Below are 13160 nucleotides of genomic sequence, written 5' to 3' on the forward strand. Positions count from 1 at the left end.
TTTTAACTCTTTATTAACCCAATGCAGAGGTTTTTTTAACTTTCCAAATTTAGGTATGTACCTGTCCTGCATTACATGTAACATATGTTTAAACCTGTTCCACTGCTCCTCAACTGTCAAGAGCTTATTCCAATCTGTCCTCCTTATACTTTGCTGCATCTGCTCAAAATTTGTTCTACTAAAGTTACACTGAACAGTTTTAGTTTTTGCATCCACAATCTTCCAAAACACAGAGAACTGTATTATATTATGGTCACTTGATCCAATTCATGATTCGTGATTCAATCACCTCTACACCCACAATTCTGTCCTGATTATTACAAAATAGTAAATCTAGACAGGTTTCACCCCATGTTGGTGCTTTAACATACTGTGTTAAAAACAGTCACTGATTAATTCTAATATCTCCTGTTCTCCAGCTCCGCTATTTGCAAGGTTATCCCAGTTAATATTTTGATAGTTAAAGACCCCCGTGGCTATAATATCCCCCTGTAAACTTGCCAAAAAGATGTGCTTTGAAATTACTGGCTGAATTGGGAGGTCTTTTCCTAATACTTTCCTGGCGAAGCCACATGTCCTTACTAAGATGGGACTTATCATCTAACTGAAGAGAACTTGCATTGTAATAGTTTTAAACCCCAGAGTCTGAACACAGGTTTTGGTTTACCCAGACGTGCAAGAAAATTTCAATAACCTGCACAGTCGCTCAACAAAATTTAAAAAATCAAATCAAATACTGATCCAGCTGGCTTTATAGGGTGTCTCACTTCACCCTTCCAGAGGACAATAAAGAGTTTATTTTATTTTTAGTAACTAGGGGCCTCCGCCTCCTGCTCGCCCACCCCTGGGTTTGGTTTACCGGATGTACAATTTAAAGATATTGTTATTTTCATGGGAATTGTTACATGTGCATTATTTTCACTTTAAAACTTTTGTAAAAACAATATTTGTCATTGATTTCCAGCCCCGGAAGTGATTAAATCTCTCTCTCGTGGGACGTATAACGCTGCTCGCGTTGTGAAGGGGGGGGGGGGGGCTGAATGCATGCTAAGGAGATGCGGTTGGACCAGCTGCTGTCTTGCTGCTGGTGAGCTGCGTGTTCTGCTTGTTGCTCTGCGCATTGATCATTTTAAAGCCTGTACAGCAGCTGTCCTTTTGCCACTTCGCGTCTCTGCCGCTCGCGTTGTGAAGAGGGGGCTGAACGCACGCTAAGGAGATACCGTCTGATCATCTGCTGGCGAGCTGTGTGTTTTGCTTGTCGCTTGTCGTTGTTTTAAGAGCTGGGAGCACATGAAGTGTGTCTGCCAAAAGCATTCCAACAAATGCTAGGTTAGATGATCTTATCTCGTTCACTTCGCTCACGTACCTCAGAGGGGCGCGCTATACTACAGCCACTTCGCGTCTCTGCCGCTCGTGTTGTGAAGGGGGGGAGCTGAACACACGCTAAGGAGAAGCGGACTGATCAGCTACTGACTTTGTGCTACTGCTGCCTTGCTGTGTGTTCTGCTTGTCATGCTGCGAGTCGATCATTTAAAAGCCTGTACAGCAGCTGTCCTTTTGTCTCATTTTTGTCAAAGTGTCTCTCGCGGGACGTCAAAGTGTCTTCCGAGAAGATCACGTCTCATCTCCCTCGTCTCCTGCCCAAGACTTTTTTTTATAATAGAGAGATAAACTCTGAAATATCTAAAACAATTCTGGGGTTCCTCATGGTTTTCTTTACACAAACTCAGAATTATGGGTAAGAATCATGGGCAAGTTAAAGTGTTTTCTGGTTCAGTATCCAAAATCCCAGATCTAGCTGAATTTGGTGCTCAGTTAGTTCCAGACATTTGCTCTGAATGTGACAATGTGTTTTTCAAAAAGAAATGTTGGAGTTGCCACATCCCTAACATTACAACTGTGTGACAGAAACATTCCCTAAAGCCTTTTTACCTTATCAAGGTCAGTGTGGATGGCTGAGTATGAATACATTAAGCAAACCTAGCTACATGTTTTAATTGCCTGTAGAATAGCCCATTTAAGGTTAAGAAGGAAACATCTATGTGCTAATTTGGAAAAATGCAAGTTCCACTGTGCATCAATATTACCGTATATACTCGAATATAAGCCGAGTTTTTCAGCACCCAAAATGTGCTGAAAACCATCACCCTCGGCTTATATTCGAGTCAGGTCCCGCTGCCCCCTGGTATACGAACAAGCCAGTTTCCCTTTCGGTTTGTGCGCGCCGATAATTTCTGCACGTGTTCAGTCTCTCCCTATGCAGCGAGCGAGAGAGAGAGAGAGACACACACACACACACGCGAGAGAGATACCATATTGTTTTTGTTGGCCCTCTTCTCCACTTACAGAGCTAGTTTACTGTTTTTCTTTGAAATAAATACTCAAAAACATTTAACCTACTGATGCCTCAATTAACGTACGGTAATTTTATTGGTATTTATTTTGATTATTGAAACTTACCAGTAGCCGCTGCATTTCCCACTCTAGGCTTATACTTGAGTCAATAAGTTTTTCCAATTTTTGTAGGTAAAATTAGGTACCTTGGCTTATATTCGGGTCAGCTTATACTCGAGTATGTACGATTTTTTTATCACGTTTTCTGGAAGAAATTAAGAATGGATACTGCCAAGATTCAAGCTATTAAAATGTGTGTTTTCCCGACTCTGCTTAACAGGTTTACCAGTTTGTTGGTTTTAAAAATTTGTATTTTTTTAAGAATGTTAGCGCCATCTTAATTGCAGTAACAAACTAAATAGGCACAGAATATCGATTTTATGTGAGGCACACGATCCTTTGATAACCTACAAGGTTTTTTTCCCTAATGCACTGATGTTATGTCACACACGCTAATGGTTACAATTCTAGTTTTGTTAGTGACTTCCATAAAACTTGACAAATGATCTGAGTCTGGCAAACCTTTCTAAGGTCCTTCATCATTAATGGAAAGCCCTTGGATGTCATGATAGGTGAAACCCCTTTGAATATTTCCGTTTTTTTGGTAATCCCTAATGTTATATTTGTTATTTCACATTTCATTAAGAAGAAACACCACCATTTGATCAAGGAAAGACATTGTTTTAAAAAGTTTCATTGCCAGTATAGCCAGAGATTCAACTCCTATCCTGGAAGTAATTTTATTGAGACACACTTTTCCTACCTGAAAAATGTATGTGAACTGTTAATGCAACTTACACATTTTTAAATGTTTGTTGGTAGCAAGAGGTACAGATGTAATACATAAATTACTGGATTTAAAAATATAGACACCATTTACAACACTTTTTACAAAATGCTGTAATCTTTATACATTCCATGTCCTCTCCCATGCCATATACTTTGATAACTGGAAAACAAGAATACACAGAAAGGGAGATGGCAATCTTGCAGACATAAGAGATGTTTAGGATAGATGTTTTTTCCCTGTCGTACAACTCATACCCTTATGTAATTGTCTGATACTGTTCATGTTGAAATGCAACTTTTGGTAGAACTTGCCCAGAGATATAAATTATGGGCAGTCTATAATGAAACAATGTGGCTATTCTTGTAAAATGTAAATCCATAGTAAGCAAGACTGAGTAGAATTAGGGTGTGAGGGTTGTCTTCAGTTCAATTTCGTGACAGTTTCTTCATATCTTGTACTGTGCAGGATGAACTACTAAAAATAAAGTTACTAAAAATAAAGTTTATAATTTTGGGAACTATAAGAAGAGATAAACTAGAGCTTCCAAAAGCTTGTTGAAATAAAGAACAGATAGGTGACATCATCCAAGTTTTCATTGCTCATATTTTTCTGAGAATGCACCAGATATCAGTCTTATGCCATTTTTAAAATTTATGAAAAATGTTCACAGGCAACAATTTGGTAAAATTCAACTGCAATCTGGTTTAAACAATTATGTATTAGTATTTATGTAATAGTATTTATGCAATTGTCAATGGTACTGTATGTGATTAGGGCAGTCTTTTAGAAAGGAAGCTGCTTTCTGTGAGTCACCATGAGCATTCTGAGAGTGAAATCAAGGTTGCATAATACTAGGGAAGACACGCGCGTGCAATAGACATTGAAAATAAATGTTGGTGGACTTGGTTAAATGACTTGGTTGAATGAGAAGGAAGTGCATTAGTATGAAATACATTAATTGGATGTGTTGTTTGAATGTATTCAGTACTTGAAATAAAGTATGTTCATTGGTTGCATTATTGGTTACATTATTTATATATTAGAGTTTTTCTACACATTCATGTTCATGATATAGTTTTTATAATATCACTCAGTCCAAACTTTCAGGGACATTACTTTAACCTGCTTTAAAAACCCCTTATGTCCTACTGTTCCAAGAAAATCAAAAATGTCCTCCTGATGAACATAATGCATAAAGGAGCATCTGCATGCAACAGAATACCTAAATGGTTTTAGACAACAAAAACCAGTTGTTGTAGCTGCCAGCAAATGATTGCTTTTGAGTCTGTGTTTTTTATTTTTTTAAACATCATTTAATAAGAATTATAATGCTTTTGTAATTTGGAGCTATGTCTTGGTGAGGCCTCGTAAACAGAGGAGGGAGATAGATAGTACTTTATTTATTCCAAAGGGGATCTTCCGCTTTCACAGATCCTCAAGAAGTGGATATAACAAACAACAACCTATATCAAATACACACTAAGAATTACAAAACAGAAGAAAACATCTTAGTTGACTAAAAATAAGACAGCAGCCACAGTGAGGCTTTATAAAGGTGTATTATTTATTATCACATGTACAGTTCATATGTAGAGTTTACACATACAAACCGGTCTGTCCATCTAGCATGAATAAGGTCTGTCTTTATTTTTTGCCTCATCCCCTCTAGACTTAGCATCTTGCAGGGTTACAAACTTCTAGGACGCAACTTGTGACTAAGTTCTTGGTAACGTGCCTAGAAGTCCTGTTGGCTTGGGGATGTGCATTAATTGTAAATTTGTTTGCGGTCTGCTTTAGCATCTTTTATGGCTAGATGTATTTTTTTGAGTTATATTGTACTAGGGGACTTCGCCCCCTGCTCGCTTCGCTTGCCAACCCCCGTGTTTGGCTAATCTGATATACAATGTACATTTTTTTTTTCTTTGGAATTGTTTCAATTTCATTATTTGCACTTTTACTTTAAAGCTTCATTAAAAACAATTTTGTTTGGAGACACATTGTGACAATGCCCGTAAGTGAATATTGTTTCTGTTTCTCTAATAAATAATGTGACTTTTTCAGATACTCATAGCGTATGGTCCATCATTGTGTAAATCCACGTTTTGTGCATTGAATGATGCCAATGCAAAAAGACTTTGTTGTGTACTCTTTGCCTTTTATTTGTGACCCTGATTTGTCCTGCTATTTTTTCAATTACACCTGGCTCTGATGATTAAGCACCTTTTGTTTGCGGTAATGCGATCTTTTCTATCTTTTCTTTGATACTGTAGCGAATGACATGATAAAGTGTCATAAATGTTTTACTTGAACAATCGCCGACTTCCTAACCCCAAACACAACTTTCTAGCACCCTTTCCAACGCCCCCCCTTACCGCATCAATCAATACCCTGCTATCAGTCTTCCGTGCTGTGCTCCGCCCTCCCTCTATCGGACCTAACAGTCACGTAAAACCAAACAGCCCTCAACCTGGCTGGGATGCTACAATACTTTTGGTGTTTACTGCTTTCATATTCTGTACCTTCGTCTGCATGTGTATCGCGCCATCGTTTGTTGGAGCCTTTCGAATTCCACTGCTTTCATAATCTCTTATCTGCCTTTTTTTTCTCTCCAACGCCTTTGGGTTTCTACTCGCCATATTGTCCTTATACGCTTTATATGTGCTGAGAGCACATGATCTGTGTTTACTACACGACTGAGTGTTTTTTGATGGGTGAGCTCTTATATGATATCCTTTGTAAGTAAGGCGTGTCTTGCAAGAATGTCGTGTTCCACGATTCACATATGCTGTGGAGTCCGTATCTCTGGGGCTTTTGTACCATCTCGGGGGTCCGCCTGCGGTGTGTTGGACGCGCGTTGTAGGCTCCCGGAACCTTCCGTACTATGTCGGGTTTGACTATGCTGTGTGGTGTGGACGGTTAGGATTCCGTATTGTCTGTGCTCGTTGCTTTATTTCGTATTTTTCGTATTTTATCTCTGGGGCTTCTGTACCATCTCGGGGTCTGCCTGCGGTGTGTTGGACGCGTGCTGCAGGCACCCTGAACCTTCTGTACTATGTTGGGTTTGACTATGCCGTGTGGTGTGGACGGTTAGGGTTCCGTATTGTCTGTGCTCGTTGCTTTATGTCATATTTCTGTTAATGCGCAGGCGCCGACATGCTCAACTATGTCTCCTGCGTCCATGGGCATGCCATGTACCTGCGTCCATATCCGGTTTGCCATTCTCGGTTAGTAATATGGATGTTTGGACTTAAGGAGCACTGGTCTATGACCTGTTCTGTTGAATAGGATTGATGGTGATGGTGGAAGATGAAACTAAGTGGCATAGAATTACTATTCTGGATTACATACATTTCTTTTTCTGTGATTTTATTTTGTTTATTTATTTGCAAACAACATGTAATCCATGAAATATGGTATTATGTGATGCAGTAATAGTAATAATGTTTTCTTAGTTTATGGATTTCATGTCTTGTCATAATTGCGCACAGTTTAATTTTGTTTTGAAACAGTCGGTTAAGGGTTCAATAATTTTCTGTATTTTAGTTTTCTGTTGGGTCTGACAAAAGTAAAACTATTTGAAAAGGCAGTTAAAGGTTACATTTTGAAATTATTTTTATTTGTATAAATAAAAATGTTATAGTATTCCCCATGTGCTTGAAAAATGTATTATTTTAATTTTATTAACTGTTGCACTAAACTACGAATTTTAATTTGAAATTTCTCAGCATTGTGTTTAATTTTAAATTAACAGGTGAAGCTAAAAATCTACTTCCATACCCTGGACCAAACAAGATGAGAGACTGCTTTTGTACAGTAAGTCTAGATCAAGAAGAGGTCTTCCGTACCAAAGTATTTGAAAAAAGTTTAAGGTACAGCAGTTATTTTTACTATTTGTTTTTTTTTCCATGATATGTCTTAATAGTGGTTAGCACAGCTGCCTCACAACTTCAGAATCCTAGGCAGAAGTAACAATCTGGATACTAATGGAGTTTGCACTTATCTGTAAATGCAGATTTTCTCTCAGTATTCTAGCTTACTACTTATTCATAAAAATGGTGTTTTAGATTACCTGGACAATATAAATAGGCCCAATATGAGTATGTGTGTGTTAGTGTACTCTTTGTTGGACTGCTGTCCCCTTCAGGTGCTTTATTCTGTTGCTCTCCCTATCCCTGAAATGAAATAAGCAGTCTGAATGGATGCAAGAAAAATGTCAATGTGTGAGAGGGCTGTGGCATCCTCCATCTCTATATTGGAATGAAACAGTTCAAAAATGAGTGAATGAATGAATATGTCATAACTAATGATCTGAAAGTTTAACACCAATGTCTATTTTTTAAATTAGTCCAAGACATTTAGTATAAAAGCATGCGTTAAAACTTCAAACAAGTCTTACAAAAAATCTAAATTTACAGTATATCCTGCTGGAAACCTATTTTTGTTTTGAGACCTGAGATACATTTATATGTAATGGTAGTTGTTAGAACCATGAATGTTTTCTTACAAGGGAAGTCCAGTAAATCTTGTAGGATATAGAATTCACAAATTTGAATTCCTACATAATCTCCTCTATATAGAGAAACACAGACAAGAGAAGCAATAGAAACACAACTATGAAAAGCTTAAAGCAGAAGTGTTTGCCTTTTACAGAATTATATGCAATGAGTAATTAAACATAATGTTTAACAAATGTAGCTTTATGCTTTATTCACACAAAATTACATGGTGTGTTCATTGTCAGCTTATGGCTAGCTTTTATGCGTAATGTAATTTTCATTTTGTACAATTTGGTTGTAATACCATGCAGTTTAGTTGTGCAATGTCTAGTACTTCTACATCACAGCTCCAAAATCCCTGGTTCATATCCCAGCTCAGAAACCACTGAACATGTTTGACTTCTGTTCATTTCTGTGTAGGTTTTGTCCAGATACTCTAATTTCCTCCCACATGCTGAATAAATGCAGGTTATCTAAAAGCTCTGAACTGGTATGTGAATGTGGATGAGTGCATGATTGTGCTCTGCAGAGCAGTGGACTGGTATCCTATATAAGGTTGTTACCAGCTTTTGTCCCTGGTGCTGCTGGGTTAGCTGACAGCTTCAATGAGACAGTGCTGGAATATATGAGTTTACCAAATAAATAGATGGAGATTTAGTGGCAAAGACTATATAGGAAATTTGATCAATCTTAAAAATATTTAACAGTTCAGTAGAAGATACTGTACCTGGTTTTGTAGTGTTTTATAGGAAACATTACTTGTCTACAATTGGTGAATCAGTATAGCCAGTCTACTTCAATGCCTCACTCAAGCATTGTAAATGGACAGGATGATTAAGTATTAAGTAGACTACAGGAGTTTACACTGAGCATCTTTAGCATAACAACGTAGAAATGTGGTTTGGTTTCCACATATATATTTTTTACAAGTTTACATACTTTGCATAGTGTTCTGTAGAGAATAATTTGATTCATTGATAGCAAGTTTAATTTTCGTTTTGAATTGTGTACTACAAGCATATTATCTATCCATATATGAGTTTGATATTTACTGTAATTATGACTGATGTGGTTTCAAATTTGAAGCGAAATAATATTAACTTTTGAAATATTTAAAAACTTACTAATACTCTATCAAGAGAGATGTATTCCCTAATATTGAAACTTTCAGATTTGGCATCTGCTTTAAATGACAAATACAGACCATTTACTGTACTTGTTGGCAAAAAATAGCTCTGTTGCCAAGATTGGCATTTTCCTTGTAATCTGTTTATTCAGGATGTTTAGAGGAAGAAATGATTAAAAGTAAGAAAATCCACAGCAGTACCTTTTGATATGCATTGTTATTTGGTGCATCTATTGTCCCATCAAGGACTGGTTCCTTTTTCACATTCATTGATACCAGGATAGGCTTCTGTTCCCATCCTAGAACAAGTGGAGGTTTAAAATATACACATGTTGTTTATGATATTATATTTGTGAAATCCAGTGTCATTTTTGAGAGACAAACTGTATCAGCAGTATTGTAAAACATTCATATGGTGAAAATAAATTCCCTCAGCTCAATTATCATGATTAAACTAAGCATCTCTTATTGATAGACTGCATTTTAATTACGTATATAATAACTTTGGCAAAAGAAATGAGAAACTTAGAAGCTTACACCTTTACCTTTTTTGTTATTTTCGAACCCTGCACACTAGATTGTCTATGCATGTAAAAAATAAAATAACTCTCCATTTGTGACTTTTGTTGTGTGGTTTTGTTTTTCAAGTCATTTCCTTTAAGTAGTCAATTAAAGAAATGAAGTCATCCTGACTTAAAGGAAGTCTGTCCACCTACACATTTGATATTTCCCTGTTTCCAGTCATAATGTAGCGTAATCAAGCTATGACACACAGTCCTGGAATTTAGCCTAAAAATTGGTGAGGGAATACTAGTGTTATTTTATTTTGTAGACTATTATTTTATTTAGTTGTGTGTAAAATGAAATTAAATACATAGTTCTACTCTAGGTTAATAGTTTCTGTACATGTAATTGTTGTTTTTAGGGAAAGAATTGAAAACATATTTTTATCTCTCATTTGTTTTATTTATTAAATTAAACTTTTAAATTTAAATAACATCATACCTAGACATTTTAAAAACAGGGGAGCTTAATTTAGATATTTAGTTGTCTGTAAGATTTTTTTTTTCTTCTTACATTTCTCAGTTAATCAGTTCCAGCCCATCATTAGCAGGTTGGTGTTTATATAAAAAGGTGACTTTACACAGGGGTACATTAGATTTATACACATAAAGAATAACAAACATATAAATAGCAACTAAAAGTAATGTTGCACTGTTTGTTTTTAGTGTTTGTAGTTATGATTATCAATAATGTTTTAAGCACAAGGATTAGATAGCCTGCAGCGGGCTGGCGCCCTGCCCGGGGTTTGTTTCCAGCCTTGCGCCCTGTGTTGGCTGGGATTGGCTCCAGCAGACCCCCGTGACCCTGTAGTTAGGATATAGCGGGTTGGATAATGGATTGATGGATGGATTAGGTAGCTTCAAAGGCTTACTTGATTGCTAAAAGCATTATTTGTTTCTTTTTATAGTTTCATTTTTCTAAGTATTGCCAGTTCCTTACTTTTCATAATTGAGCAAATTGTGGTGGATTTCTATAAAACAGTTTTTTGTAAAAGTCTCCTTTAAAATGTGTTAAAAATCTAGAGTTTGTCAGTCTTTATAACTGAGCTGTTCAGAGCAGATACTTGCCTTATCATCACAAGGAAAACTCCAGTTATTACAAAGCAACAATTAAGTAATTTTTTTTTTTAATTTGCTAAACCTAAGTTAGATTCATGTTTATATTCTCAGTAGCTATAGCCTGCAAAGCTGGAATCAACCCAGAATAGGGCACCAATTCAGCTACTATAAAGATGAGATAGATTAAACATAAACTAAAGATACATAGTAGAGAAATCTGTATATTGTATATTGACAGAAAGAGTTAATATGGAGCCCCATGGTGTGAAAACCAGACTTAAAGACGAAATTGTACTACTTTTGTACAAATAACTTTATTATTGTGACAGAGAAATTCACTGAGGATTAGCAGCAAACAAAGGCAAATGATCAGTTGTGAAAAACATTCATGATGTTTAAGACTGATGAAACCTCTGATATCAGGTTCCTAATAGATTTATATGTCCAGTTCAGCATCATAAAGAATGTGAGTATGTCCTGGTAGTGCTGGGTGCAAGGCAAGAACCAGCCCTAACTGGGGCTGCAGTCCATTGATTATACATACACATTCACCAATAGTTTGTCAATTTCAATTCTTGTCAGACTAAAATGTGAGAGTCACTTAAAAATGGCTGTGGATTCTTTTCTTGTTGCATCATACACAGTTAATTGATCAATGTGAATTTATTGGATATAGTCACACAACTCTGTTGGAATAGTGATGCAGTTTTATGGTTATAGGTACAGTTAAACTCCTACTTTAATGTCTGACCAACATATAATGTTCAAGTGTCATGGTAGGAAGTATTACTCTTCAAATGTGCATCTTGCCTTAAAACTACTGGATTATTCTTTTCCCAGAAGTGATTTGTTCAGAAGGTGTCCTGTAAATCTCAGGTTGCAGTAAATACAATACAGAAATCTATCCTAAGAAACTGAACTTGAGGAAAGTGTGACTGTGTAAGCGGCATGTATAGACTAGAAAGCCTAGATTTTTTTGTTGACTCAGTTGGTTTAACACACTGTATAAGATGTATCACCATTGACAAACAAGAGTGGTAATAGTGCTCCGAGCACAACAAACTGAAATCAGTTTATATATTTATCTTACACCTGTATTTTTGGAAATTATTTCATGGTAATTTGTCCTCTTATTATACTTAGTGTTGTGGAGACATGTTTCCACATACAAAGCTGTGAACAAATTTGCCATTGTAGGTGTATTGTCTTCATGGTGTTACTGACTCATTTATCTGTCCTTGAGTGTGGTGTAAATCTCTTTGAAGCCAACTGCTGTAATCCTACACTGTCTAGTTTTAAACAGAATGATTCACATATAGTTTTAAATTGTAGTTGCTTTAGGCTGTTGGTGCTTCCTTTCAGATATGCACATTACTCTTACCTTTGCTAAAGATAAAGGAACACCTTATTGTGATGGAAGACAGCTACAGTTATAAAGCTTTGCTAATCAAGCATACTTTTATTTTGCTTTAACATTTACAAAAGTAATGATATATTGAATTCTATATGCTTTAAGAATTTTTTTAACTTTAAATATACTAGGGGGCTTCGCTCACCAACCCCCATGTTTGGTTTTCTGGATACACACATTTAAGATTTTTTTTTCTTTGAATTGTTGCTATTTCATTAGTTTCACTTTTATTTCAGAACTTCTGTAAAAACTATTTTTGTAATCTTGCGAGTCCCAATATGCTGAATCTTTTTAATGAGGTCAGGATAGGTTTCTCTGTTTGGAATTTCAGCACAGACAAAACGATCTACATCATCAGCAGTTAATAATTTATGTAAATGTAAAAAAGTAAGTAGAGTTCTGCATTGGACTCCTGTCTGTAAAGTCATGCTATTTTCCTCTCACAGTTCCAAAAGTACATGGGGTTACCAAGGTGATACCCCAGCTTTTCTCTTGGTTTCTGTACAAGGGCTAGACAGAATGTTTTTGACTCCTGGGGTAAATTTAGCTTTTTAAATAAGCAGACAAATAAATATATACATTAACAAAGTAACCAATAAATGCATGTGCGGTAAACTCCGTTTTTGAAATTCTCAAGATTCTTTATTTGTCACATGCGTAGTTATACAGGACAACACGCAGTGAAATGCATCCTGATCCGCTTATCCAAAACTGTGCAAAGTTAGAAGAATATCAGTTAAATTAACAAAAAGTCATAGATTGAAAGATAACAGTATAGTAGAACATAATAAATAATTAAAATTATGTGAATAAAGTAGAATTAAGTGTTAAGGTGCAATAGTGTAGTAATTATTGTGCAAAACCAAAGTTAGACTGGTGCATATTTAAATGAGGCAGTTTGTTTGTTTGCGCTACTGCGATCTTTACTTTCTTTTTTTATATTTTGCAATTTTCCTACTTTCATATGCTTTAACTTTCTCCACATGTGTATAGTGCCAACGTTTTTTTTTTTTTTTTTTGAGCCTTTCTAATTTCCCCGGTTTCATAGTCTCTAACCTGCTCTGCATGTGTTTAGCGCCAACGTTTGTAAACGTCTTTATGAAGTTCTACATTGTCTTTTACTCATTGTCTTTTAATTCTGAGCCGGATTGGACGTGCTTTTTTTTCAATTCCACTTGTTCCGGGCTGATAATTACTTTCCTTATTTTCTGAATTTGCACCTCGATTATTCTTTTTTTGCTCTTTTTTCTGTCCAACGCATTTGAGTCTCTTTTCTCCGCGCTGCTTTCTTCTTCGCTTAGATGTCGACATTTAATTTATA

General features: G+C 36.1%; 1 protein-coding gene across 2 annotated transcripts in view; it reads left to right on the forward strand.

The window, feature by feature from the left end:
- The window catches only part of rasa2 (RAS p21 protein activator 2), a 120138-nt gene that overhangs the window by 30667 nt on the left and 76311 nt on the right, over nt 1-13160 (forward strand). For both annotated transcript variants that reach the window (XM_051922280.1, XM_028794669.2), the window contains exon 2: nt 6936-7053. In XM_051922280.1, coding sequence (XP_051778240.1) covers nt 6936-7053 — 118 coding nt within the window. The remainder of the gene's footprint in view (nt 1-6935; nt 7054-13160) is intronic.

Source organism: Erpetoichthys calabaricus, chromosome 2 (genome assembly GCF_900747795.2).
Source record: "Erpetoichthys calabaricus chromosome 2, fErpCal1.3, whole genome shotgun sequence".
NCBI classification, from domain to species: Eukaryota; Metazoa; Chordata; class Cladistia; order Polypteriformes; family Polypteridae; genus Erpetoichthys; species Erpetoichthys calabaricus.